Below are 26,573 nucleotides of genomic sequence, written 5' to 3' on the forward strand. Positions count from 1 at the left end.
AACATATCTCCTGCGACATATTTCACGATCTCCAGAAATGTATATAGTGGTACGTTTTCAGAATGAGCCTGAGTTATTTATTTCCACTACAGAGACCAAACGTTACAGTTTTAGCTGAAGGCCTTTACAGAGTCATCTACAGAATGTTTTATTATATACAACATTTTATTCTACAAAAATTATAAAGTGATAAAAGAAACTCCCAAAGTCAAATCCTAAATCAAATATCAGCGCAACCCTAAAGAGCCATAAATTCAATATCTTATGTGGGCTTAAAGGTTGCCGGTTCGAGCCTCGGCTGGGTTTCTGTGTGGAGTTTGCATGTTCTCCCCGTGTTGGCGTGGGTTTCCTCTGGGTGCTCCGGTTTCCTCCACAAGTCCAAAAACGTGGTACAGGTGAATTGGGTAGATAGGGTATTGTGTGTGAATAAGTGTGTATGGATGTTTCTCAGTGATGGGTTGCAGCTGGAAGGGCGTCATGACGTCATACCGCCCAGTAGCATTTGTTTTAAAGACGAAATGCAGCCATACATTCTTCTGGCTTCATAATTTGTGATCTCCAGAAATGTATGTTGGGGTACATTTTCAGAATGAGCCTATGTTGATAAATGAGCATATAAAACCATTTTTGGAGAATGTTTTAACTTTCCTAAACTTTAAACATATAATATATATATATGATATATATATATATATATATATGATATATATATATATCAAAGAACAGTTTATTATATTGAATTAGTGCACAGTATGGAACCTTTAAACATAACATTTTTGTAATAAGATACATTTCTTAATGTTATCCGTCAACTGTTGGAAGCTTGATAACAATTATTAATTAGTTTTTTTGCTCTATTCTCTTGGATTGTCATGTCTTAAGGATCGTTGTTTTTGTAAAATCTTCTTTATTAGACTTAAAATGCATGCAAATCCATCACGGCCTGCAGTGATCCTTCCACTGAAAACAAGTGCAGTAGTTTGTTTAAAATAGAAATCCTTAAAAATGGATTTGGGTGTGTTCGAGATGCAACAGATTGTTCCCTCGGGTGTTTGGAGACTAAGGCACTCCCTCGCTCTAAATGTTTTCAGCAGAGGCAGTACATGAACTCACTTTCCAAGCACTGGCGTCTGATATCTTGCAGGAAAATCAAGGATAATTCACTTGCAGCCTCTGGACTCGGCTTGTTTTGCACTGGGACCATGCTGAATCACAATAGTAAAAAGTAAGTTTGGGAAATGTCGCTTCTTCCTGTTTTCCTCATCTTGACCGCTGCGGTTCTGGTCAGAAGTTTTGTTGTTGACCCAGGTTTTGCTGGGATTAGCAGATTAGCTGGAATGTTTGAGTGTTTTGCAGCAGCCTGTAATAAAGTCGGTTGTTTCAGTTTGTGCCATGACTAAATGTTTTCCTTGTTTTCTAACAACCAGCCGGAATGGAGCTTTGTTTGGCTGAATACCTTAGCGGTTGGTTTGAGGATTTTATTTTTATTTTTTTATCATGATGTAGAGAGAAAGATGAAAAGAGCATTTGAAGTCTTGAAAGAACTTAATATAGAAACACTAAAAACAGCTCATGTGTACAGGATGTGTTGGTCAAAGATGAAAAGGGGTTTTAAAGCATCAAAGTAATACAAGTGTAATACAGCTTTTCCCACATACATTAAAATTTGTCCTGTTTCATTCATTTCTATATATAATTATATATAATTCAAACCCATAAACCCATTTATAAACTGTTATGCAGTAGCTATTATTATTAGCTATTATAGGTTTTTTTTTTCTTTTTAAATTTTTGCTCTTTTTTTGGTGGAAACTGTGATGCTAAAATTCAAAAATTAAGTGAGATTTATGGATAAAAGAAAATAAGTTAATACATTTATTCAGCAAGGACACATTCAATTGATTAAAGGACAGCTTTAAAAATATGTAGTGCAATTTCCTTAAAGAATATTAAGCATCAACTGTTTTAAACTTTGACAATATGAAGAAAATAAAAAATGATGTATGTATTTTGTTTCCATTTGTTTACAACTGTTTACAATTCTGAGATTACACTTGTTACCTTTGAGCCCCGGTGATTTTGCCTTTGGAAATACGAAAGTAGTTTAGTTTAAGACCCATAAATAAAGGCTCTGAATAACTAATCCTTATACAGTTTTACCATGGTTTACAGAAGACACCCAATAAAATGTCATTCACTGTAACACTACACTACAAACTGAACTACACTGTTCCTATTTACTGTGACCTTTTATGTGAAGCTGCTTTGACACAATCTACATTGTATAAGCGCTATACAAATAAAGGTGAATTGAATTGAATTGAACTGTAACCAATGTTTATACACCTAAAATGTTACGAATCATTTGATGTCCAAAGACTCTATTAATTGTAATTTTAAAACTTTATACTTTGCGACTATCACCACTTTGTCAGCAATATTTCATTTCATTTAAAATATGTACTATGTGATTACTTTTTCTTTAGTATAATATGTACTTAATTTATATTTTTATCTATGTTTATTTAATGATTTTGTAACTTAGACATTGAGATTGAGAATAAGAATGTTGTTTTATACATGTTTCTTCTTACCCATGTTACATCTTTAACAATTATACCAAAATGTGAAATGATTAAAAAATAAATGTTAATGTTTTATTTAATATTTGAATTAATATTTAAGTATTATATAGAATTTTTATTTTAATGTCATAATTTTATTTTTATAAATAATTTTTTTAACATGCTGATCAGGTAATGCATAAATAAAAGTAATTAAAAAGTAACATATTTCCTCTATCACCAAGAATATGCATTATTCTGACTAATTTTATTGTCAAATAATAGTTTGGCCACATTATTAAAAACATTTATAGATTATGAATAGTGAATGTCAAATTTAATTTTGGGGGGGAAATATTTTATTTACACCATCCTAGTTTATTGAAACATTGTACTGTTGTAGTACTCAGGACTAATCTGCTCTTGTGTGATATTGAACTAGTTGCTCATGTGATATTATTTAACTATATTGTGATACAAATATTAGACAAAAACTAATTCGGGGCACCTTTACCCTATTATTTTGAATTGTAAGGGCATATAACTGATTTATGTATAGGCTTCATCATGCAGTGATATAAATCAACTCAAAATGCACATTTAGTAAAATTCATAATAACATAATATATTTGTTTTTGAAATGTACATCATGTCTGTTAAAAGGTATGTTCTATATAGTATGAAAGCTAACACTTTAGTTTAAGCAAAAATTCTCAGTATTAATTAGTGAATTATTACCTGCTTATTGGCTATTTACTTATACTTAAAGTAAATATCTGCATCTTATTCTACATCCCTAATCCTACCTAATAACTATAATAAGCAAATTAGGAGTTTATTGAGCTAAAAGTCATAGTTAATAGTGAGAATTCTACCTTAAGATAATGTATGAAGAGTTCAGATGCAAAAAAACGCCATCTGAATTTCCTTCTAAAATTAGCATTTTTCCTAGGCTACTATGTGCATGTTCAAAAATTTCACTAATATGGAAAAGACTAGGTAATTTTCATGGCCTTTAATGTAAAATAACTGGACATAAACACAGGAGAATGAGAAAAAGGCTGCTTATAGACGAAAATTTCAGATCTAAACTCTTTGTATGTAAATGAATGAAACTCAGGCGCAGTATATGCACCGTTGTACGTTACAGCATCACTTCTGAATCTTTCCAGAAGCATTGGTCATTTGGGTACTTTTCAAATACTTTTCTATGATTACTGTGAATAAAAGACACCCTTATCGCCTCACATTCTGTTTTTCACCTACTGGATAGCATGGAAATTGAGATATCCGAAAGCAGAGATTGTCCGTGTGGCTTCTAATTCTCTTTTCTGAACTGATAAGAAAGCCATGATTTTTAATGCATGAAAGAAACTGGCTCTTCCTCCAAAACTCTGTGTAAATCACAGCTCCAAGCCCATTTCCCATGAGTCATCAGCGGCTCTCTGATCAGTAGAGCTCATGCATGCACAAATAGAGCCAGTTTGTGCCCATGCAGCTGTCTGCTTGACCTTTGCATTATTTAATGGCGTGAATGCCCTGTTTTTGTCTATAGTAGCTGATTTTCGGTGCCTATTGTTTCAAGAAAGGTTACTTCAATGAAGGTTTTACATTATTGTTCAGAGATGTGTTTAATGGTTAAAATGAGGAATGATATTGCAAGTTTGAAGCTTGCAGCATTTAGTGATCTGTACCTCCATTATATCCTTTGCTACATTCATTAAACTGAACATTTGTAACAAATTGCACATTATATTTAAAATTTTGCTGCCAAAAGATTAATAGCGAATAATCGAATCCGGAATAAAAGCTTGAGTGTGTATGTGTGTGTGTGTGCTGTGCAACCCAGAGTTCATTCTGATTACGTACCCCTATATACATTTCTGGAGAGAGCAAAATACTTTTTTTGCAGTTTATGTTTTCGCGAATTCACCAGAGGCCACTGTGTATGCTTTTTTAGATCTCAAATTTCTCTCACAAGTGCCATTTGTGCCTGCTGTTCTCACATAAATCCACCAGAGGCCGCTGTCGACTGACTGTCTACTGACTGAATGACTGACTGACTGAGTGATTGATTGACTCACCCTCCTCCTTCCCTAAACCCAACCAATAGTGTTTTAAAAAGCACTAATTACTAATTAAAAAGTCAAATAGTAATGAAAATGAATGTAGAGAACATATAGAGGTGTAAAAGAGGTGTGTGAAACAGAGATCACAGCAAATCAGAGCACATTTTCAGACAATATTGAGATATCTGAAACTTCAAAACAGATGTGTTAAACATTATTACGTTTTTCCCCTTGTCAAAAAACCCTGTAAGCACACTTAATTTGCTCTATTTGCTCGCTCCCAATCCCATTATAGTCTATAAACAGAAATTAACAACATTCTCTTTCCTAAAGGAACGCAGAAGACGAGTCACACTTCCTTTAAACACTTCCTTTTCACCTTTCAATGTGTTACTTCCTCTTTCATTATTGTGACAGTGCTAGTCATCCCAGAGCCTTCGGCGGCTTCATTCAAACAGTGCCATCCGAGTGAAGGTCAACCTCCTGGAGGCAAACTTTGTTTTCCACTTCTTATGTGAGAGAGACTCACCTCACTTCCAATTAAGTGACACCGCTTTTTGACAGCTCATTACAACTTGCTGAAAAATCCTCCTGGCCTCATTATTTCCCAAACTGACGCCCTTCTAATCTTCCTCAGGTTTACATCAAGCTGGCACTGGAAGATTCATTTATTTATAACTGTGCAATAAAACAATAAAGACTATCATTATCACAGCGAATGTGTGACTTTTCACTGGCCCTGTCAATATTTAAACTGCCCCAGCTAAATATAAAGTAAAATACTTTTAGATTTTTTGTTTTTTGTGTTTTGATCCATGTGGCATTCTAATAAATCTCACAATTCTCATTTAAAATTTCAGTTTTAGAGAAGAAACTAGCTTTAACATAGTTAAAACATTATTAAAGAGAAGTAGTCAGTAATTACCAACTAAGCAAGTTACAACAGATAACACAAATAAATCTGTAACCACAAGGGAGATGAGTGACGAGTGGTCAGACAGGCAATGATCAAACACAGGTGCAAATGGAAACTAACAAGGAAATCCAGAGGCGTCATCAGGTAACAGGCAGATGGCGGCAGACGGGGTAAACGATAAAACAAAGTAAGGGTCAAAACACGTAGAGATTATACCAGGGAACGCTTTGTAATTGTACATGGTGTTAACCTAACAAGACTCCGCAATGAGAGTGTCAAACTGAGCCGTATATATGTGTAGTGTCATTAGTACATGAGCAGCTTCAGCTGTGTGAATGTGATCAAAGGAGAGTTGGAGCAGGTGTGTGTGTGTGGTGCATGACAGGACTAGTAGTTCATATGGAGACATGATTGTAGGCCGTGTGAATATTCTCTAGCGATCTATGAGGGTTAGATCACTGGTGATCGTGACAAAATTTAACAGAACAACTGATGAAAACAGTGCTTAACATTCTTCAGGCTGGTCCAGCTGCGATTTGGTTGTTTGTTGTCAATTAAAGGTATTAAAAACAGCAGGTTTAATCTGCTATCATTAAGAAATTTCTTCCTTTACCATTTAAATAGAAAGTGAAAGTGAAAGTTGTGGCCAAGGATGGTGACCCGTACTCTGAATTTGTGATCTGCATTTAAACCCATCCAAGTGCACAGCACACACACTCACACATTAGTGATCATATCATCATTGAAGGGCCACGTTGCTTTTTTACTTTCACTTTAGACATAATTAAATGTGTAATAAAAAGGGGTATTGTGTATTGGCTATTGGTATTTTGATGTTATTAGACATATTGACATATTTACCCTATCCGTTGAAGTATAATAACATGCAAAGGAGAAAGAGTATTGACTCTTCTATGTTGTCTTGCATCTTTAATAAAACACGTTTTGTTTACAGAATCAACTATGCAATGGGCCACTGAAAACTCAGTTACAGTCTAGAGGCTGGCTTAGCAAACTGCTTCATGTTTCATTCATATGGCCTAAATGAGAGTGTGACAGAACTGGACATGTGAGAGCATCAGATATTAAACATACATCTGTATGTGACATCCACAGTATCAGTAGCAGTGATTATAATCAGTTCTGTGTTTTTGCTGTGCTACAACACAATGTTTACATCACTGAGAAACTAAATGTCAATGGGCAAAGCTTGTGCTCTGGAGGCGGAGTCTGTGTACCACTGTGACATCACAAGTTACCTTGGTGGAAAACGAGTCATTTGTAGAGCATGATTAAATAAAGGCTATCTTTATAATGACGTTTTAAGTATTAAAACCTAAAAGGTACACTTTCAAATTTGAGTTAATGAAAAAAAATACAAAAAGCGACTCTTTTTTAGGTGTTTATTATAACACAGACAACATATACAGTTATTTTAAACACTTTTAATAGTGTTTTATGAAAATTCAAAGGGTTTTCTTTAAAATAATACCAAATTTTTGCATTTACACCTCTGCATGTGGATTTGAGAAGCTTTTAAATTTGGTTAGGCAAAATCCCAAAATAGCACTAGAGTTTAACTGGTTAAATTAACAATTAGCTTTAACATACAACAAAAAATATGGCTTTAAACATGAATGAAATAGAGATTTGGCAGTTATTGTGACTATTAATGATATCGCCTGATATGAAATGCTTTATAGTGATAATGTTTTTGTGCATATCTCCCAGCCCAGCCGGACAAATGCGTATCCGTGTCTGATGCATGTGTTCCTCTCTCCAGTAGATCCCATCTGATGCCGAGGCTGAAGGAATCACGGTCTCACGAGTCGTTGCTCAGCCCCAGCAGTGCAGTTGAAGCTCTAGATCTCAGTATGGAGGAGGAAGTGCTCATCAAACCAGTGCACAGCAGCATCCTGGGACAGGATTTCTGCTTCGAGGTGAGTCTGCTGACCTCAGCGCCTCCCTGTAGAGTCTCAGCTTTGGATTATTGAGAGGCACTGAAGCCAAAAACACTGTTTTTATGCGCCTGACAGTTTGAAATTTTGGACTTTTGGGTTTTTAAAGAGCCCCTATCTTGCATTAAAAAAAGGTTTTATTTTGGTTTTGAGGGTCTCCAACAACAGGCTGATATGCATGCAAGGTCAAAAAACACTTTCATTGTCTTATAATATGCATTTATTTTTACCTAATTATCCCTACTACTCCCATATGATTCGTTCAACGATTAATTTATTCCCAAATCCCTCCTTAGTGTGAGCCTAATCTGCGCTGATTGGTCCAATAACCGAGTCTGTGGTGATTGGTCGACTGCGTTCAGCACGAGACAGAAAGAAATGCCCACCACAGCCATAAAGTAGCAGAAAGTATGTGAGAGTCCAATGCAGGAATGCAATAAAGCAATGCAGTTAAACACCAGCATATTACTCTACTCTTAACGCTAACCCCAATTAATAACAACGACACACAATCAGTATTAATCCACACAGTGGCAAAAGTTGAACTATTTTGAAAATGATTATAATCAGTTTTTGCTGGGCTGTAACACAAGGTTTACATCACTGAGAAACTAAATGTCAATGGGCAAAGCTCGTGCTCTGGAGGCGGAGTCTGTGTACCACTGTGACATCACAAGTTACCTTGCTGGAAAACGAGTCATTTGTAGAGCAAGATTAAATAAAGGCTATCTTTATAATGACGTTTTAAGCATTAAAACTTGAAACAATAGAACAATATTTTTATTGTTACTCTTAATGCTAACCCCAAGTAACAATGACACACATTCAGTATTAATCCACACAGTGGCAAAAGTTAAACTACTTTGAAAATGATTATAATCTGTTCTGTTAGGTTTTTCTGTGCTACAACACAATCTTTACATCACTGAGAAACTAAATGTCAATGGGCAAAGCTCGTGCTCTGGAGGTGGAGTCTGTGTACCACTGTTACATCATAAGTTACCTTGCTGGAAAACGAGTCATTTGTAGAGCATGATTAAATAAAGGCCATTTTTATAATGACGTTTTAAGCATTAAAACTGGAAACAATAGAACAATATTTTTATTGTTACTCTTAACGCTAACCCCAAGTAATAACAACGACACACATTCAGTAATAATCCACACAGTGGCAAAAATTAAACTATTTTGAACATTTTTACCATTCCGCGAGTGTGAGGAACAGCTGATGGTGGCTTAGCAAAGGCAAACAGCACAGGATCGTGAGTTCAGAAACGCATTTAAATTGGTAAAGGAAGAAGCATGCATTGCGTTTTCAACGTAGTTTTGGATGCAATTGTGAATAGTCCCCAAACAAATTTAACCTGAGAGATACAGTAGAAGCACTTATCTGTAAAAGATAAGTGATTACAAGCAAAATACACAAAACGAGGCAACAATTTTATTACAATAACATGTAATGATCCGGAGGAAGAAGAAACTGGTCCATATGAACTGTAACAGTTACTGACAAAGTCCCTGTCAAAGTCTGACAAAATCCCATACATACTGTAATAGTCTCTGCTGCTCCTTTAATAGCAAACGGCCGATGAGTCCCACGCTGCAGCGTAGGTTATTGTCTCAAAAATCTGAAAAATTATAGGAACAAACACAGCACTAGGTTGGCTATAATGTGGTATTGCTGTGAAAATGAAATTTAACCCTTTATTCTCCACAGACACATCTCTATCTGTCAGTGATCATCATCTTTGCGTCATAATCAATCCCGTGATCCCCCACGCTCTGCTAGTGTCTGAAGGGAAAGGCGGGTTCACATTTTACTGAAACCGGTACTACATATTTGGTGATGTTCCGTGTCGAAGTCGATGCATTCAAGCAAAAGATCCGAATCCAACAAAATTCATTTATTCGACATTGAGTCGACTGTTTCGTTAAAGAATCAATAGTTTTAAACATGGTGGACTTTCAGATTTAAACCTCATCTGGATGTTTTCATTCACTTAGTGCTGTGTTACACACTGCATTAAAGGTCATTTTCAAAAACCTGTGATAGAGGCTCTTTATTAAAGTGTTGTTTTTTTCATTCTAATGCAAAGGAAATATAAAAAAAATACACTTTTAAGTGATTCTTTTGTTGCACTTTATCAATTTGTATATGTAGATTTCAATTACAATGCATGTTTTTAAAGACCTTTTTGTCTGAGGAGCATTGGGCCATAAATCTCCACTTCAGCAACACTTACACTGACTAGACTTTGCATTTTTATTCATATCTTTGTTCTGAAGATTTTTTACAGAGAAATATGTTTATAAATAATATGCCTGATTGTATACAATATTTAAATCTAAAATAGTTTTTTCTTGCTGACCAGTATTTTCTGAAATATGGAATAATAAAAAATAACCAAATTCCCTCTGTTAAAATCTTTTAATTAAATATGTTAAAAAAAAACAAGAATTTTGAACCTAACTTCATCCAATGTTCAGACTTTTTTTTCTGGAAATGTGTGCAAATGTATGCATATTTCATAAAAAAGGTGCCTCATTTGCATATTTAAACATCAGTTTGGAAAACTTGTAATACAAAAAAAAAAGTTTGCTATTCTTAATGTTATAAATATCAATCAACTGGGGAAGTATGGTGAGAACTAATAAGTTTTTTTAGCCTATTCACCTGCAGTGCCTTGCCTTAATTGCAAAGAAGGACTATTAATGTCCGATGGGTCTCAAAATAGCACGCGGCTTAGGCCCATTAAAACTTCATCATGACCATTAGGCGAGATCAAATAGTTAGCAGAAAATAGCTGCGCTCTTGCCGCTCTGCAGTTAAATCATTGAGGGGCCAGGGGGTCGCGTTACTGGATGATTTTCACGTGTGCTGCAGGGAAGGCTCACTTAAACCAGATGCTTATGTGGTCACAAGGTCAGAGGGTGCAGACTAAGAAAACTACAATCAGGCATTTATATGCGATTTGTCTTAGTTAATCCCCTCAAAAAAAAAAGAATACAGATAATAAGATAAATAAAAAGTATCTAGTAAAAGTTTCTGTGTATTATATATATCATATATGTATCATATATATACACTCACCGGCCACTTTATTAGATACACTTTACAAGTACCAGGTTGGACCCCCTTTTGCCTTCAGAACTGCCTTAATCCTTCGTGGCACAGATTCAACAAGGTTGAGATTTTAGTCCATATTGACATGATAGCATAGAATCTTCCGTTCCAACACATTCCGAAGGTGGATTGAGTTTGGATTGAGTTCTGGTGACTGTGGAGGCCATTTGAGTACAGTGAACTCATTGTCATGTTCAAGAAACCATCCTGCTGGAAGTAGCCATCAGAAGATGAGTACACAGTGGTCATAAAGGGATGGACATGGTCAGCAACAATACTCAGGTAGGCTGTGGCATTGACACAATGCTCATTTGGTACGAATGAGCCCAAAGTGTGCCAAGAAAATATCCCCCACACCATTATACCACCACCACCAGCCTAAACTGTTGATACAAGACAGGATGGATCCATGCTTTCATGTTGTTGATGCCAAATTCTGACCCTACCATCCAAATGTTGCAGTAGAAATCAAGACTCATCAGACCAGGCAATGTTTTTCCAATCTTCTATTTTCCAATTTTGGTGAGCCTGTGCCAATTGTAGCCTCAGTTTCCTGTTCTTAGCTGACAGGAATGGCACCCGGTGTGGTCTTCTGCTGCTTTAGCCCATCTGCCTCAAGGTTCGATGTGTTGTGCATTCAGAGATGCTCTTTTGCATACCTCGGTTGTAACAAGTGGCTATTTGAGTTACTTTTGCCTTTCTATCAGCACAAACCAGTCTGGCCATTCTCCTCTGACCTCTGGGATCAACAAGGCATTTGCACCCACAGAACAGCTGCTCACTGGATATTTTCTCTCTGTCAGACCATTCTCTGTAAACCCTAGAGATGGTTGTGCGTGAAAATCTTAATAGTTCAGACGTTTCTAAAATACTCAGACCAGCCCATCTAGCCACAACAACCATACCACATTCAAAGTCACTCAAATCACCACTCTTCCCCGTTCTGATACTTGGTATGAACTGCAGCAGATCGTCTTGACCATGTCTACATGCCTAAATGCATTGAGTTGCTGCCATGTGATTGGCTGATTAGAAGATGTCATTAACGAGCAGTTGGATAGGTGTACCTAATAAAGTGGCCGCTGAGTGTATATAGTGCACAGATCTCTCTTAAATTAATAGGATGCTATGCAATAATATATTTGTGCATATACATTAGATTAGTCAGTACCCAAGTCAACACTGGAACTAAACTAACAAAATAACATCACAGTCCAAATTAATATGTAAGGGGAAAAAATTAAGATTATTATTAAAAAAGTAATACAAAAATCAAGCGAAACATAAAAATATATATAAAATTTAGCTGAAATTTTGTAGTTTGGATTTAAATTTTTTAATTTTTTAGCATTAACTAATTCAGCTTTATTGTAAAATGTATATTATGATGTAAATTTTGGGATTTATTTTTATGAATGTCATTTAAATACAAATACAAATAAAGTTCATATAGAGCAATGCTACATCAGTACAGTCAGCAGCTGGTTAAACTTGATTCGTTTGAGTGAATTTACCCCTCAGTATTCAAATACACACCCGTACTTTTGTTATCACCTGGATGGTGACTATGAGCAGATGGTCTTTTAAGGATGAATTTCGGATATGAAAGGAATATTTGCCTCTTGTGTCTCTACTCTCTGATATATTATGTGATCCAGCATTCGATTTAAGTGCGTTCTGTCTGATCAGGCAATTTGACACTTTCACTCATTCCCAAAATGTAATTGTTCTTCACTCCTGGGAAACAGATTGTTTACTAAGCGCTGGTTTCCTCTGTGTTCACGTCCACCATCTCCACATCCATTCCAGCATCCTTAATGCACTTATCTGCAAATCTGATAATTGTAATCTGTAATTGCAGGTAACTACTTCAACAGGAAGCAAATGCTTCTCATGTCGGTCGGCGGCCGAGAGAGACAAATGGATGGAGAATTTGAGACGCGCTGTGCATCCCAATAAGGTAAACTGGATGATTCATCTGAATCGTGCGTAATTTGAGAAGGGATGAGGTTTAAGCCAGTCAGCGTGTTGCTTTTGCTCATGTATCCTACCTCACATATCGACTGATTCTGATCGACTTTAAGGGATCACAAACTGCTTTTTTTGTTTTGTTTTATTTTGTGTACTGTTCTCAGAGGTCAGTTTATATCAAAAACATCATACTTTAGAAGTAATTGGCTAGTCCCACTGGTGCCCACTGGTATGATTGGCTAACAGTTTTGCATAATTAAACATTTTTTGGTCTCGAAAGTTGGAAAGCGGGGCTGCACGGTGGCTCAGTGGTTAGCACTGTTGCCTCACAGCAAGAAGGTCGCTGGTTCGAGTCCTGGCTGGGCCATTGCGCGGTTCTTTATTTGCATGTTGAATTGTTGCCGTGGGTTTCCTCCTGGTGGTCCGGTTTCCCCCACAGTCCACAGACATGTGCTATAGGTGATTTGGATGAACTAAATTGGCCGTAGTGTGTGTGTGTGAATGTGAGAATGTTAGGGTGTTTCCCATTACTGGGTTGTGGCTGGAAAGGCATCCGCTGTGTAAAACAAATGCCAGAATAGTTGGCGATTCATTCCGCTGTGGCCACCCCTAATAAATAAGGGACCAAGCTGAAGGAAAATTGTGAAACTGTACCGGTGTAAATGTATGTTTCACAGTCTACATTCGTCATAGATGGATGCTGCTGTAATTTAGGTTAAAAAGAAATTAAATACTGAGCAGATACACTAAACATATGCTGGGTTCGGGGGACAACATGACGGAATTAGGTTAACTTTTTTGTTTTTTTTTTAAAACAAATCGTTCAAATTTAAGTTAAAACAATTAAATTGAAAAAAAAATTAAATCTACTAAACTAAAATTTGTCAAGAGTTGTGTCGTTTCAGCTGATTTTAAATAAGAAGTTTGAACAAACATCAAATGTCATTTTTTTGGCTGCATTTACACTGCAGATCTAGATGGTCATATCTGATTTTGTGACTGTATCCGATTTTTTTGATGACCTGCTTACATCATCTTTCAAATGTGACTCTTATCTGATTGTCTGCAGCACACGGCAAAGGCGCAATGACCAGGAAAAAAAGAGCGGGCACTGACTGACAGCTGATAATAAAATACATTCCTGTATTTTATCTGTTACCAGGGTTTAATTATTATTTTTAAATTCTTTTTGACAAGTTGTTTTACTATAGTTTATGGCAGAAAAGTTCTCATTTGGCCATCTTCTTTTAGTATCTAGGCCTTTGTAAACCAGTAGGCGTCTTAATGTCATATCCATTGCGTTATTTATGCACATGATGTATGCAACAGTTTTATGTTAGTTTATATTGGTTACATGGTCGATGTTGCAGTCTCTGTCTCTGTCTCTCTCTCTCTCTCTCTCTCTCTCTCTCTCTCTCTCTCTCTCTCTCTCTCTCTCTCTCTCTCTCTCTCTCACTCTCTCTCGTTAACATGCTTAAATACTTGTTATACATGACAATATAAATGTTATTGGGTCCTCATGTATGAGATTTAAGGTTTGTGACTCTGCTGAAGTCTGTTCCGAAATGAAAGCATCAGACTTGACGTCATTCGCTATGGTTTTAATGATGCACAACTCGCATTGACAGGTGAAAATCCGATCTATCTGCTTACACTGCAGACATGCGAGCACGGATCCGACTCATTTCGGATCAATATTCACATATAAACAAGGCCTGAATCTGAGTAAATCGAAATCCATGTGATTTTTTCTGCTCTACGTACATGGGCCATATCCCATCTGTGCTACATGGGAGAAAAAAATTGAGTCACTAGAACCATGTAGTGTAAATGCAGCTTTTGAGTTTATCAAACAATTTGTAATAACAGACAAATAAATAGTGACCACTTAATTAAAACATTCACCTGTGTAATGGATTCCAGTATATTCACCACAACATAGTTTTATTTTCAGTCTTTTTGAAAAACCTGCATCACATTGTGCTTGGTTGTAAATAAATCTGCAGTAGATTGAAGTGAACACAGGACTGAAGCTTAATCGATAAACTTCAGACACTCTTTCTTAATGTTGGAATCAGATGGAAGGAAATTGTGAAACAGTTTTTCCACATCTTGACATCGCACAGCATCTTGTTGTTTTCAGAGCATCATTATTGTTTGATTTCTGCATGTCCTCTCTCATTATTTATCTGCTGCAGAATCAGTGGGCGGAGCTAAACATACAGTGATGTGGTAGTATAGAAGAAGTTTAGAAGATTTGAGTTCTGAAACTTTCATGATGCTTTTATAGTTCCATTATACATCAGTAGATCAAGCACATTTTAATTTCTTAATTCATGACCCCTTTGTAGGAATAATTCAAAATGACAAGTCTTTCATTAATTACTCATGACATTCCAAACCAGTAGGACCTTTGTGCACCTTTCAAAAGTACCAACAACATTGTCAAAAAAGTCCATGTGTGATCTGTGATTTTATGAAGCTACAAAAATAGTGTATGGAATAACAAGCATAAAACACACATTTATTCAACAGAGTCTTGCCTTCAGAGTCAGTTCAGGACACAATGTTCTGTTGTTTCGTTGACAGGATCTTTACAAAGATTTTGGTATATTTCTGGGATTTGAACATTTCATGACTCTTGATGTTTCTGAAGGGTCAGGGAGCTCCTGGATTTCATCAGAAATGTATTAATTAGTGTTCTGAAGGTGAATGAAGATCTTACAGATTTGGAATGACATGAGTAATTGAGGCCTTGAGACGAAAAACCATATAAGTCCATATTTTCTAATTTTGAGTAATAAGATTTTTTTCATTTGGATTGTGAACATTAAATTATATACTTTTATTTTACTTAAAGATAGACAACAAAAGCTTCTGAAATTCTGAGGAGTTTTTTTGTGTCAGTATTAAAAATACAAGTTATTGTGATTTATGTTTCTCAAATGTGGAAGAACAGTATATGTCCAGTATCTTAGTTTTAAAACAATAAAAGAAACTTCAGGTTAATATTAAGCATTAGTTTATAGTTTTCTTATATTATTATTATTATTATTATTATTATTATTATTATTATTATTATTATTATTATTATTATTATTATTATTATTATTATTATTATTATTATTATTTAAATACAGAAAGTACAATATGAACAATGTACAATACATAGACCTTCTTACAGTACAGGCAATAACAATCAGTTATTAACTATAAACATTAAATAAATAGATAAATACATACAAACAAATGCAGATATATATCATGGCTCATTATTGTCATTTATTTAGAAAAGCTGGTGCCATCTCACAATATAAATAAATATATAAACAAATAAACTGCTTACTGTTTTTCCCGTAGTTTACACAGGACTAGTGCAAATATGCATTGATACAGCTTTATTATATATGGTATGTGGTTTATTTTGATAGGTTAATTGTTTTTGTACTGTTTAGCATTCTTCAGCAGGTTCCGAGAGAGAGAGAGAGAGAGAGAGAGAGAGAGAGAGAGAGAGAGAGAGATCATGTCATGTATACGGTTCTTTCACTCACCTCTTTTGATGATTTTTCCCTGATTTTTGTTTTCCTTTTCGATTCAAATATGTTTACCAGCTTCCCTCAAAGCCTTCCTTACTTTATCCTTCCATTTGTTTATGTCGGCTTTTTTTTTTTTTTGCAGAGGATTTGCCTTTTAATGTCCGAAGTGGACATGACAGCAAGCGGCATCTTCACTCTTGGTCGTGTAAAAATATCCCCAAACTGTTTCTGTTCACATATACAATTATTGTCACAGGGTTATCTGGTTGTTCTATCATGGTGATTTTTTTTTTTTTTTTTTGGACTTTTATGGTTATTTGCTGCACGCACTTAATTAATGAAGAAATTTTATTTTGGGGTAAACCATCACTTTAAAACAGGGGTGCCCAAACTTGGTCTTGGAGTCAATGTCCCGCAGAGTTAAGCTCCAACTTGCTTCAACACACCTCCCAGAAGTTTCTAGTGTCACTAAGAGATTTAATTAACTGGTCCTGGTGTATCTAGTGTAATCGGGGTCGGAGCTAAACTCTGCAGGACATCGGCCTTCCAGGACCAAGTTTGGGCACCCTTGCTTTAGAGGAAAATTATTAGATGCGCATTAAAGGTATAGATCTCCCCAAAATGAAAGATTGCTGTAGATTTGTACTCTCAGGCTGTTCAAGATGTAGGTGACTTTTTTTTCTTCAGCAAAAAACTTTTAGGAGGATTTTTAGGTGAAACTGTGATCCTTTGTCATTCATAAAATGCAAGTCATCCCTTACTTTGAGAGTAAAAAAAAGCATGAACTGTGTTTATATTTTCTGCAGGATAACACCCGTCGGGTGGAAAATATGCTGAAATGTTGGATTATCGAAGCCAAGGACTTGCCAGCAAAGAAAAAATACTTCTGTGAACTCTGTCTGGACGACACGTTATACGCACGGACTACCTGCAAACTCAAAACGGACAACGTTTTCTGGGGTGAACACTTTGAGTTCAACAATCTGCCCTCGGTCAAGAGCATCACCGTTCATCTTTACAAGGAAACTGACAAAAAGAAAAAGAAGGACAAAAATAATTATGTGGGCCTGGTCAATATTCCCATTGCGACAGTCACCGGGCGGCAGTTTGTGGAAAAATGGTATTCGGTAAGCACGCCGAATCCTAACAAAGGGAAGAGTCCTGGACCCATGGTCCGCATGAAGTCCCGCTATCAGAGCATGAGCATCCTCCCCATGGAGCTTTACAAGGAGTTTGCAGAGTATATTACTAATAACTATATGTTAATGTGCTCTGTGCTGGAGCCGGCGCTCAGTGTGAAGAACAAGGAGGAGATGGCTTGTGCGCTTGTGCATATTTTACAAAGCACAGGCAAGGCCAAGGTAAGACCACTGCTTTTTTACCTCATGCGTATTATGCATGATTCATCTGCACACACTATTAAAAATTAAAATTTTATATTATATTATATTATATTATATTATATTATATTATATTATATTATATTATATTATATTATATTATATTATATTATATTATATTATATTATATTATATTATATTATATTAAGTCTATTTAGTTCCTATAAAATGAAATCATTTGCAAGGGTTATAATTAAGCACTAAAATAATCATGAGATAGAAATAATGTAAGTAATCCGATCTTGTAGGGTGTTTGCAATCCCGTTGTTCTGATGACGAAATTCAGATGAAGGCAAAAAACTGAATGGGAGACATAGAGGGAAAGTCCGTATTTTTGCAATTTATATCATATTTCAAGGGAGTTATTATTAGAAATATATAACCACATATGTCGGTCTGCTCTGGCATGATCCTTATATCATGAAGAGGGCCAAGTTTTCTACTGAACTCAAATATATTTGCCTGTCATTGAGGCGGCATATACAGTATTGTATAAGCTATTACGTTACATGAAAAAATACTATAGTAAATACTATAGTCTTTGGAAACATACAATAGATAATTACTTGAATTAAACTGTCAGAGTAATTATATTGTTGCTGTGATCATCACAACTGTAGTAATAAACTAATTATTCAGTAGGCTTCAGTTTCTATAATTATACACCATCACAATCCACCACAGTTTACAATAACGTTACAGTATATATTACAGTTTATAAAGTGCTCCACAATACTAACTGTCTAGTTTTGTCACAAAGGTTGCATTTCTTTTTGCTCTGTCGATGAACTTAACCATCTATAAACATTTACCACTGCTGTGCATTTAGACGTTAACGTTACGATTGTTTATTCCACCAAAATGCCAGTAAAAACATGGATAAGACTGAGATTTCTTTGCAGCGGCTACATGGCGGGGTACGTTATGTATGTTCTCCTGGATATTTTATAAGTGTGGTAGTGTTTGTATCTGATTTTTATATAACACATTAACATATTTATACACATAGCTAGGCATGTATATAATCTCTTTTTTATTTGCTGTCAAACGAATTATCGTGTTCAGAAAAAGTTAGTACACATGGATGTATTGAATAAATCTTTATTAAATGCCACCTTTTCTTCTGTTTTTCAGCCAGTTTCTTGAACTTTCTCCCCTTTTTGAGCAAAAACTTTTTGAAGTCTATAAAAGCTGTTTGGCATTTCTTAATTTGGCTGATTTAAACAGTTATAAACAACATAGAACAGAAACATTTATAGCAAATCCTTTGTAGAAGAACCACTTCCTGCCCTCCATCTAAATTTGACAGCATCAATGACATCATGTAAACACAACCTATTTGAGTTGAATTTTTTACACCTTAAAAGTAAAATAAAACATCAATTTATGAAGGTATATTTTTATAAAAAAATCTAAAATGTTAATTTTAATGATTAAAATTAATAATAATAATAATAATAATAATCTATTATAAATATTATCATATTAATAACAATGTTGTATTTATGTTTATTTATTCTACATGCTCAGATCCAATTATGCTCAAACACAGATCATTTTATTTTAATAATAATTGAATAATGTTTTCTAATTATAACTGAATAACAGTGAATAATTATTGAATGTCTATATTAACACCACCTATCCTTTGAAACACACACGATCCTATCATTTCCAGATGGCTGCACTTGTATATGCGTCAAATGCGACAATTAAATGTGAATCAAAAGGCCTTTTCATGTCGACTATGAAGTAAACACTCTTTATATTTATATATATCTAGGAAGATTATTTAATAATAGACTCTCCCAGATGCTGTTTGCTGACAGCTGAACGAGAGGTTGACATGAGGCTTTTTGTACATCGTCAAGAAGATAAAAGGCTCTGCAATCTTTGAATTCCAATGTTACAATTCAAGTTTAATATTGCTATTTTTTAATTTTCCTCAGATGTATTGCCTAAAAAAAGAGTATTAACAGTGGCAATTATTTTGAAGAGTTTTTCCTACATGAATCATTTATTAAAAGAGCACAGGACGTTCTTTAAATGTGAAAAATGTCTTGGATAGAGCAGAACAATAGAGATGTGGCCTGCTTCTCCTCATTTAATCACAGGAGTGCCGAGCGCTCTGATTGCCCTCATTCATTTGAGCACGATCGCCTCTGATACTCGCCATAAATCAGCTCTGAATCAGATGACATCACACCAGAGATCTGGCCCGTCTGACGCTTTGTCAGTCGTCTGTCATTATTGATGAAGAGCTGCGAGAGTGAGTTGTTTTGTGATTGCTTTTTGGGCTGCATTTCCCTGATGCCCGTCCAAGGCATTGTTGCATCATAATGGATCTGCACAGCAATTTGCCGTCCTGTTGTCTAGAATATGCGCTGGTATTATTGTTGAGTGCCTCTCTGGGTTTATTTGAGATATGAGTCTGTGCGATGCACTAAGACACGCCCGGAGCACAGTGTGTCTTGTGTTTAGTCGTGCTTGAGCGAGAGGTGCCCTGCTTTTGGGCATTTACGTTCCAGCTTGTGTTGAATGAAAAATTGATTCTGTACTTTTTAAGAAGCCCTTAGCTTTGACTTTTTCAGCATAAATCCATCAGAATGCATGCTCTTTAGTGCCAGAATGCAAAGAGTTAGGCGAAAAATCAAGAGACTGCTTGAAAATTGTACTTTTTTCTGGATTTAATTTATAGGTATGGGTTTGAATACAATGATAATATTTCAAATTTCAAATTAAAATTTTATTTGTCACGTACAGAGTCATACACAGTATGCTATGCAGGGAAATGCTTACCAAGGTTATAATAGTTTTAGATTTTTTTATTATTTTTAGTTTTTATTTCATTTTGACTTTTTGTTTTCAAATTCAGTTAATTTTAGAGATAGATTTACTAGTTTGTATTAGTTTTTATATTTTAAAATTTCTTAGTTTTAGTTATTTATTAGTTTTTTAGGATATTTGTTAGGTGCAAGATTCAAAGTCATCAGAGTAAATATTGTATAATAAAACTCAACCACACATTTTGAAACCTTTATTCAGAAGACACATGAACACTACCATGTACCCATCCTTAAATTCAAATACAACAGCCCACAAGATAGCAGCCCAAAAGTACAAAAATGTGTGCAAGGCTGCTTCTGAGGTAAGATACACAGTAGTGATGGGAAGTTCAGATCTTTAACATGAACCAGATCTTTTGTGTCAATCTTCCCATGTTTCGACTCAACATACCAAAAATATCAGCATCATAATTTCAGTCAGTTAAAACATCACCATGATCTGAAAAGTTTCTTATAATTAAGTTTTGCAACCCAACTGAAGCATGATTCATTTAAATTCCATTATGATTTTCTGTTACGATATAAACTTACATTTCGCCAGATCCTCTCATTTAAGCCCTCGGTTTACCCACGTTGCAGTTTTTTAAGTTTAGTTCAGTTACAGCAGGTTGTCATGTACTGTTTGTGTTCAGTTCACTGAATCATGCATGTGCAGTATTATCCATTTACTTGGTCTCAAATCTGATCACTGTGTAGGCTACTGTTCTAATAACTGAATAACTCAGGAAATTGGTTTATTTTGAGTCAGAGGGGGTATCAGGCATGTGAAAAAGTAAGTTTTTGGGGATAAGTGCTTACTGGAGATGCGAATTGCTTTAAATGATTCAGTTCGATTTGGTAAACTAGTTAAACCGGTTCACCTAGAAGAACTGGTTGAAAAGGATTCGTTCACGATTGCGAGCACTATTACAGAAATAAAACCCATTATTGTGCACAAAAATGTTAAATTAATGGCTGCATGGTGGCGCAGTGGGTAGCACGTTCGTGTGGGTTTCCTCCGGGTGCTCCGGTTTCCCCCACAGTCCAAAGACATGCGGTACAGGTGAATTGGGAAGGCTAAATTGTCCTTATATATATATATATATATATATATATATATAAATATATATATATATATATATATATATATTAGGGTTGTGCAGTTTACTGATACTTTGGTAGTATTAAGATACTATGGCTCCAAAATACTGGCAGTGCCATTGTACATTGTAAACAGAAGTGTTGTCATTAACAGTCTATCTACAATACATAATGTTGCATGTGGAAAAGTCACAAAAATACTCACACGCTTGTGCAACAATAGACCTTTTTATTTGAATAGTTTGTGGAGCCCTTTAAGGTTGCAAAACTCTGTAGAATTCACACCTTTTATGGTAGCCTATTGCTCTTTTTGTACCTAATTTTGTGTGATATAATTTGTATCTTTATTTTAATGTATTTTTTGTTGGTCAGTTATCTACAAAATAAACAAAAACAACTATTGCATTTTTGATGAAGTGATCAATAATAAGGGAATCATTCATTCAATTCAAGTAGGCCTATTATAACATAAAATATAATATTTTGGACAATTTTTTTATTTCATAGATTTGAGTTATAAATTACAGTAACGCAATACTACTTGATATCACAATACTTCAGCTGGTATAGTATTATAATGTGAATTAATGGTATCACGACAACCCTAATATGAAAATACATAGCTGTAATATGTAATTTTTTAAGGACATGGAAGTGGCTGGTCTGTCATTACAGCAGAACCGTAAGTCAATAAGGACACAGTCTTTCATTACAAAGGAGTTAATTGGTCCGGGACTGCATTGTCTCTCATTATAGAAGGCCAGAGCTGGTCAGCCAGTGCATTGTCTTTCATTAGCTGAAGCCTGCTTACTGTAAATAAAGCACATTGACTTACTCTCTGCATTCCTCAGCTTCCTGTCTTTGTCTGCAGGACGACTTGAATTCAATAATGAGAAGTGATTAGCCTGATTATGTTCTGATAGCAGATGACTGAAATAATATCACATTTTTCAAATTGAATTGCTGCCGAGATTGTGCAATGACAAGCTCTCTGTAATGTGTAAAGCTACATGAAATGATGTTTAGTGTACATACAGTGTACTGGTCTAATAACCAAAGCAGCCATCGTATTTGTAGAGCTTTTAAAAGCTGTGCATTTTGCTTTTACTTTCAAATAAAAAATGTATTTGTGACTTACACAGTCATACACAGAATGATATCCAGTAAAATGCTTATACAACCACCCTTGACCTTAAAGAAGTTATATATACAAATGTAAAACAGATTAAAATTAATTAATTGTAATTAAAAAGCAAGAGACAGAATGTGTTTTTTTAAATGAGACTTATAAAAGCACCAAGGGAAGAGCATGACCTGATATGTAAAGGCAGACCATTCCACATACAAGGGGCTGTCACATAAAAAGCCCTGTCACCTCTTGATTTAACTGTGATTTAGGAACAACTAGCTGAAACCTTATTGCCCTCAATGAAGTATGCCAGTGAAAAAGCTCACCAATTTAAGCTCACCAATGCATATATTCATTCATTCATTTTTTTTTTTTTCGGCTTAGTCCCTTCGTCATTCTGGGGTTACCACAGCGGAATGAACCGCCAATTTATCCAGCATGTTTCACGCATGTTTCATTGCCCTTCCAGCAATCCCATACATACACACTCACTCACACTCATACACCACGGACAATTTAGCCTTCCCAATTCACCTGTACCGCATGTCTTTGGACTGTGGGGAAAACCGGAGCACCCGGAGGAAACCCACACGAACACGGTGAGAACATGCAAACGCCACACAGAAATGCCAACTGACCCAGCCGAGGCTTGAACCAGCGATCTTCTTGCTGTGAGGTGACAGCACTACCTACTGCGTCGCCTGTATATATATATATATATAAATAACACAATTAACGTCAAGCTTATTATCAATAATGTTCAATTTTAATTCTTGTTCAAATAATTCCCAAATGCAGTTTAATAACTGATTTCTGATTTCTTTTATCTTTGCCATGATGACAGTACATAACATTCAACTAAATATTTTGCAAGATACCAGTGTTCAGCTTAAAGTGCAATTTCACAGGTTAAAACTAGACAAGTTATGTTAATTATGCAAGTCGTTGGACATCAATAGTTTGTTCTATAGCTAATCTAAATACATAATTTTAATCTAAATACAAAAACTGCTTTTGTTTCACAAAACTAAAAGAAATAAGACTTTTCTCGAGAAGAAAATAAAACATAGGAAATATTGTAATAATTCCATGAAACAGCACTTATTTGAAAGGGGGGGTAAGAATTTTGCCTTCAGCTGTACTCCAAAACAAGTTAAAGGGCTATTTTTGTCATGCACAAAAGAAGACAGACCCAGTCTGTTGGTGCAGGATGTATTGATTAAACAGTTTAAGGGTGTGAATCGGTGGGCAGAGATTCACGATTCTAACCCCACATAAAGAGCCGAAGTGTCCGCTCAGGGTTTGTCCCGAGGGAAATTCCAAGTGTCAGGCCTCATGCTAATCAGCTTTTATTAATTCAGCCCATGCTTTAAGGGCCAAATGGGTTCATGTGATCACGCGCGGTGAAGAATTGAGCTGTAATGTGCGAGTCTGAAAGAGTATTTATCAGCAGGCGGCGCCGGTGGGACAGGGGTCATTAGTGGATCGCCCAGAGGAGGAACACACTCCTGAGAGCACAACACTGCCATTTTAACAAGCCATCGCTTACTTATTCATGCCCAACTCATACCGCTGTAAGCAGAACGCTGAAACACAATGCTAACAATGCTCGGAAAGCAGGAGAAGTGACATGGAGAACTAGTATAATGACTGTGCGGACTAAGATAGCGATTTGAATACACAGGACTATATATGGTTTTTGGCTAAGCGGAACGAGCAAAATAAACATGCAACAGAAGTGAGCAGGCTGTGTCAGGTTTCACAACACACCGTTCTAGTTTTGAGAAGCTGACTTTTAGTTTTGTGCACATGAGAGAATTTAAATCGATAGTTCACCCAAAACATTCCTGTCCTCATTTACTCACCCTTGATTTTTTCCAATCCTAGTTGAGTTTTCTTTCTTCTGTTGAACAACAAAATGAGATATTTTGACAAATGCTGATAGCTGGCACCCATTGACTTCCATAATAATTCATATTATGGAAGTCAATGGTTGCCAGCAAGCAGCATCTTCTTCTGTGACACTAAAGGTTTTAAACCTAGGAAATAATTAGTTATTTTTTGTTTTATTGTTGGGTGAATTATATCTTTAACATGTACTCTGTCCAAATTTCAACTGCAAAAATGGTAAAATAGCATAATTAAAGTAGAAATAATAATTAAAATCTTTCCTAGTGATGGGTTGCTGCTGGAAGGGCATCCTCTGCGTAAAACATATTCTGGATAAGTTGGCTGTTCATCCTGCTGTGGAGACCCCTGATTAATGAAGGGAGTAAGCTGAAAAGAAAATGAACGAATGAATAAAAATAATAATAATAATAATAACAATAATAAAAATAATAATAATAATAATAATAATAATTAGGGATGCTATCGGCCGATAATGACTCAATCGATACTCACCAATCTCATGAACCGATCACGAGTGTTTGTTTATCAGTTTACAAGCAGAGGCACGTGCACACCCGTATATTATACATCAGTAGCGCCACAACACATGATGAGGTAAATGATGTTTGTTGGCGTGAGCGATAGCTACGCACGCATCACGACAGCTAAATAAAATATATACAGATGCAGTGCGACCTCTGTTTATCCAGTTTATACAGTGATGGTCTCTTTGTTGCAGCCATAGTATATCCAGTGTTTTGATCTGCTGTGACGTGAGCAGAGCGATCACTCCTATCTAGTGTCCAACTGTATGACCTCTCCCGGAAGCTCCGCGAGTCTCCTGCGTAATGGCTCTGTGATGCGTCTGCTTCCATGAGTTGCATTGTTAATCATTTCTTACCAGTTTTTACCAAGCTCTTTCTGCCCTTGACATGTCCACACTACATGCTTATAGTAGATGTGTTTACGGGATTATATGCAGCATCCTTCATTTATTCTCTTAGGTAAGGAGAAAATTCCACTTAAAGGGCCCATAGTTTACCTTTTTTTTATGATTTAATATTAATATTATGGTTCTTCTGAGTGTGCCAGTTTAGGTTCAGATTTTTTTATTATAATGTGTTAAAAAGTGTCATGTTGGGGGCGTGTCCACAGTTTGCTGATTTATGGGTGTGTTGCTTCACATGTAAATTAGTTTCGTCTTCCCGCCAACGTAACAAGGGGGTGGGGCCATGAGCTCACCCGCTTTGCGTTTGCAACAGAGTCTGACAGGCAGACTGCGAAGGGAGCTGGAGTGAGAGGTACAGCATTCAGTCGTATATGTACGACTGACACAGACCAAGCAGAGAGTACAAAATCATTTGTGTCTTTGTACAGTTTTACAGCCAACTGTGTGCTAGTTTCAAGTGCCGAGCTTGTACACAGAAACTAATAACCACACACACTGAATTAACTTTGACTGAGGCACCGGATGTGCTGCTTGAAGCCGCGACACGGCACACCAGACACTCTCTGTGGCGCGGCAGATACATGAAGTGTCCCGAATCATTGCGCCACGCATTTTTGAATTCTAAACAGAGGTTTCTGCAGCGGTCCACGGCGCCCAGCCGTCGTCTTGAGTGTACCCTGATAGAAACCTATGTTTAGAATTCTAAAACGCATGCTAGTTAAGATCACAGGGAGCTTCTGGGATCGTGAGAAATGCAAACGGCTGAAGTATAAGGTAGACTCAATGAGAAGTACACATTTTTGCAAACCTACCTAAAGATACAACCAATAATTCTGATTAGAGCGATAATGTGGAGAATATTGATCTTGTGTTGAGCCCAATGAGCCTTGCATCTAAAAATAGAGCTAGCGTGTTCCTTTAGTGATATCACTTCAACTCAGATATCACGCTGAAAATGGCGGACGTGAATCAACAAACTGAGGATATGATGACGCGCCTGTCAATCAATATTGGTGGGCGGGGGGACCGCTCTCCTACGTAAAGTTGCGGTCGGTTTGAAAACTGCTCCAATTGGTCCACCGATTTTTATGTTGTTAAATTTTAAAAAAAGCACTGGGTGTGCTTATATCACCCCAATATG

The 26,573-nt window shown here is 36.0% G+C and overlaps 1 protein-coding gene across 3 annotated transcripts in view; it reads left to right on the forward strand.

Moving 5' to 3' along the window:
• Positions 1–26,573, forward strand: part of dab2ipa (DAB2 interacting protein a) — a 217,478-nt gene that overhangs the window by 142,923 nt on the left and 47,982 nt on the right. For 2 of the 3 annotated variants that reach the window (XM_056463984.1, XM_056463982.1), the window contains exons 4-6: positions 7,333–7,489; positions 12,493–12,591; positions 16,945–17,499. In XM_056463984.1, coding sequence (XP_056319959.1) covers positions 7,333–7,489; positions 12,493–12,591; positions 16,945–17,499 — 811 coding nt within the window. The remainder of the gene's footprint in view (positions 1–7,332; positions 7,490–12,492; positions 12,592–16,944; positions 17,500–26,573) is intronic. The other variant, XM_056463983.1, reaches the window with a different exon arrangement.

Source organism: Danio aesculapii, chromosome 8 (assembly GCF_903798145.1).
Source record: "Danio aesculapii chromosome 8, fDanAes4.1, whole genome shotgun sequence".
Classification (NCBI taxonomy): domain Eukaryota; kingdom Metazoa; phylum Chordata; class Actinopteri; order Cypriniformes; family Danionidae; genus Danio; species Danio aesculapii.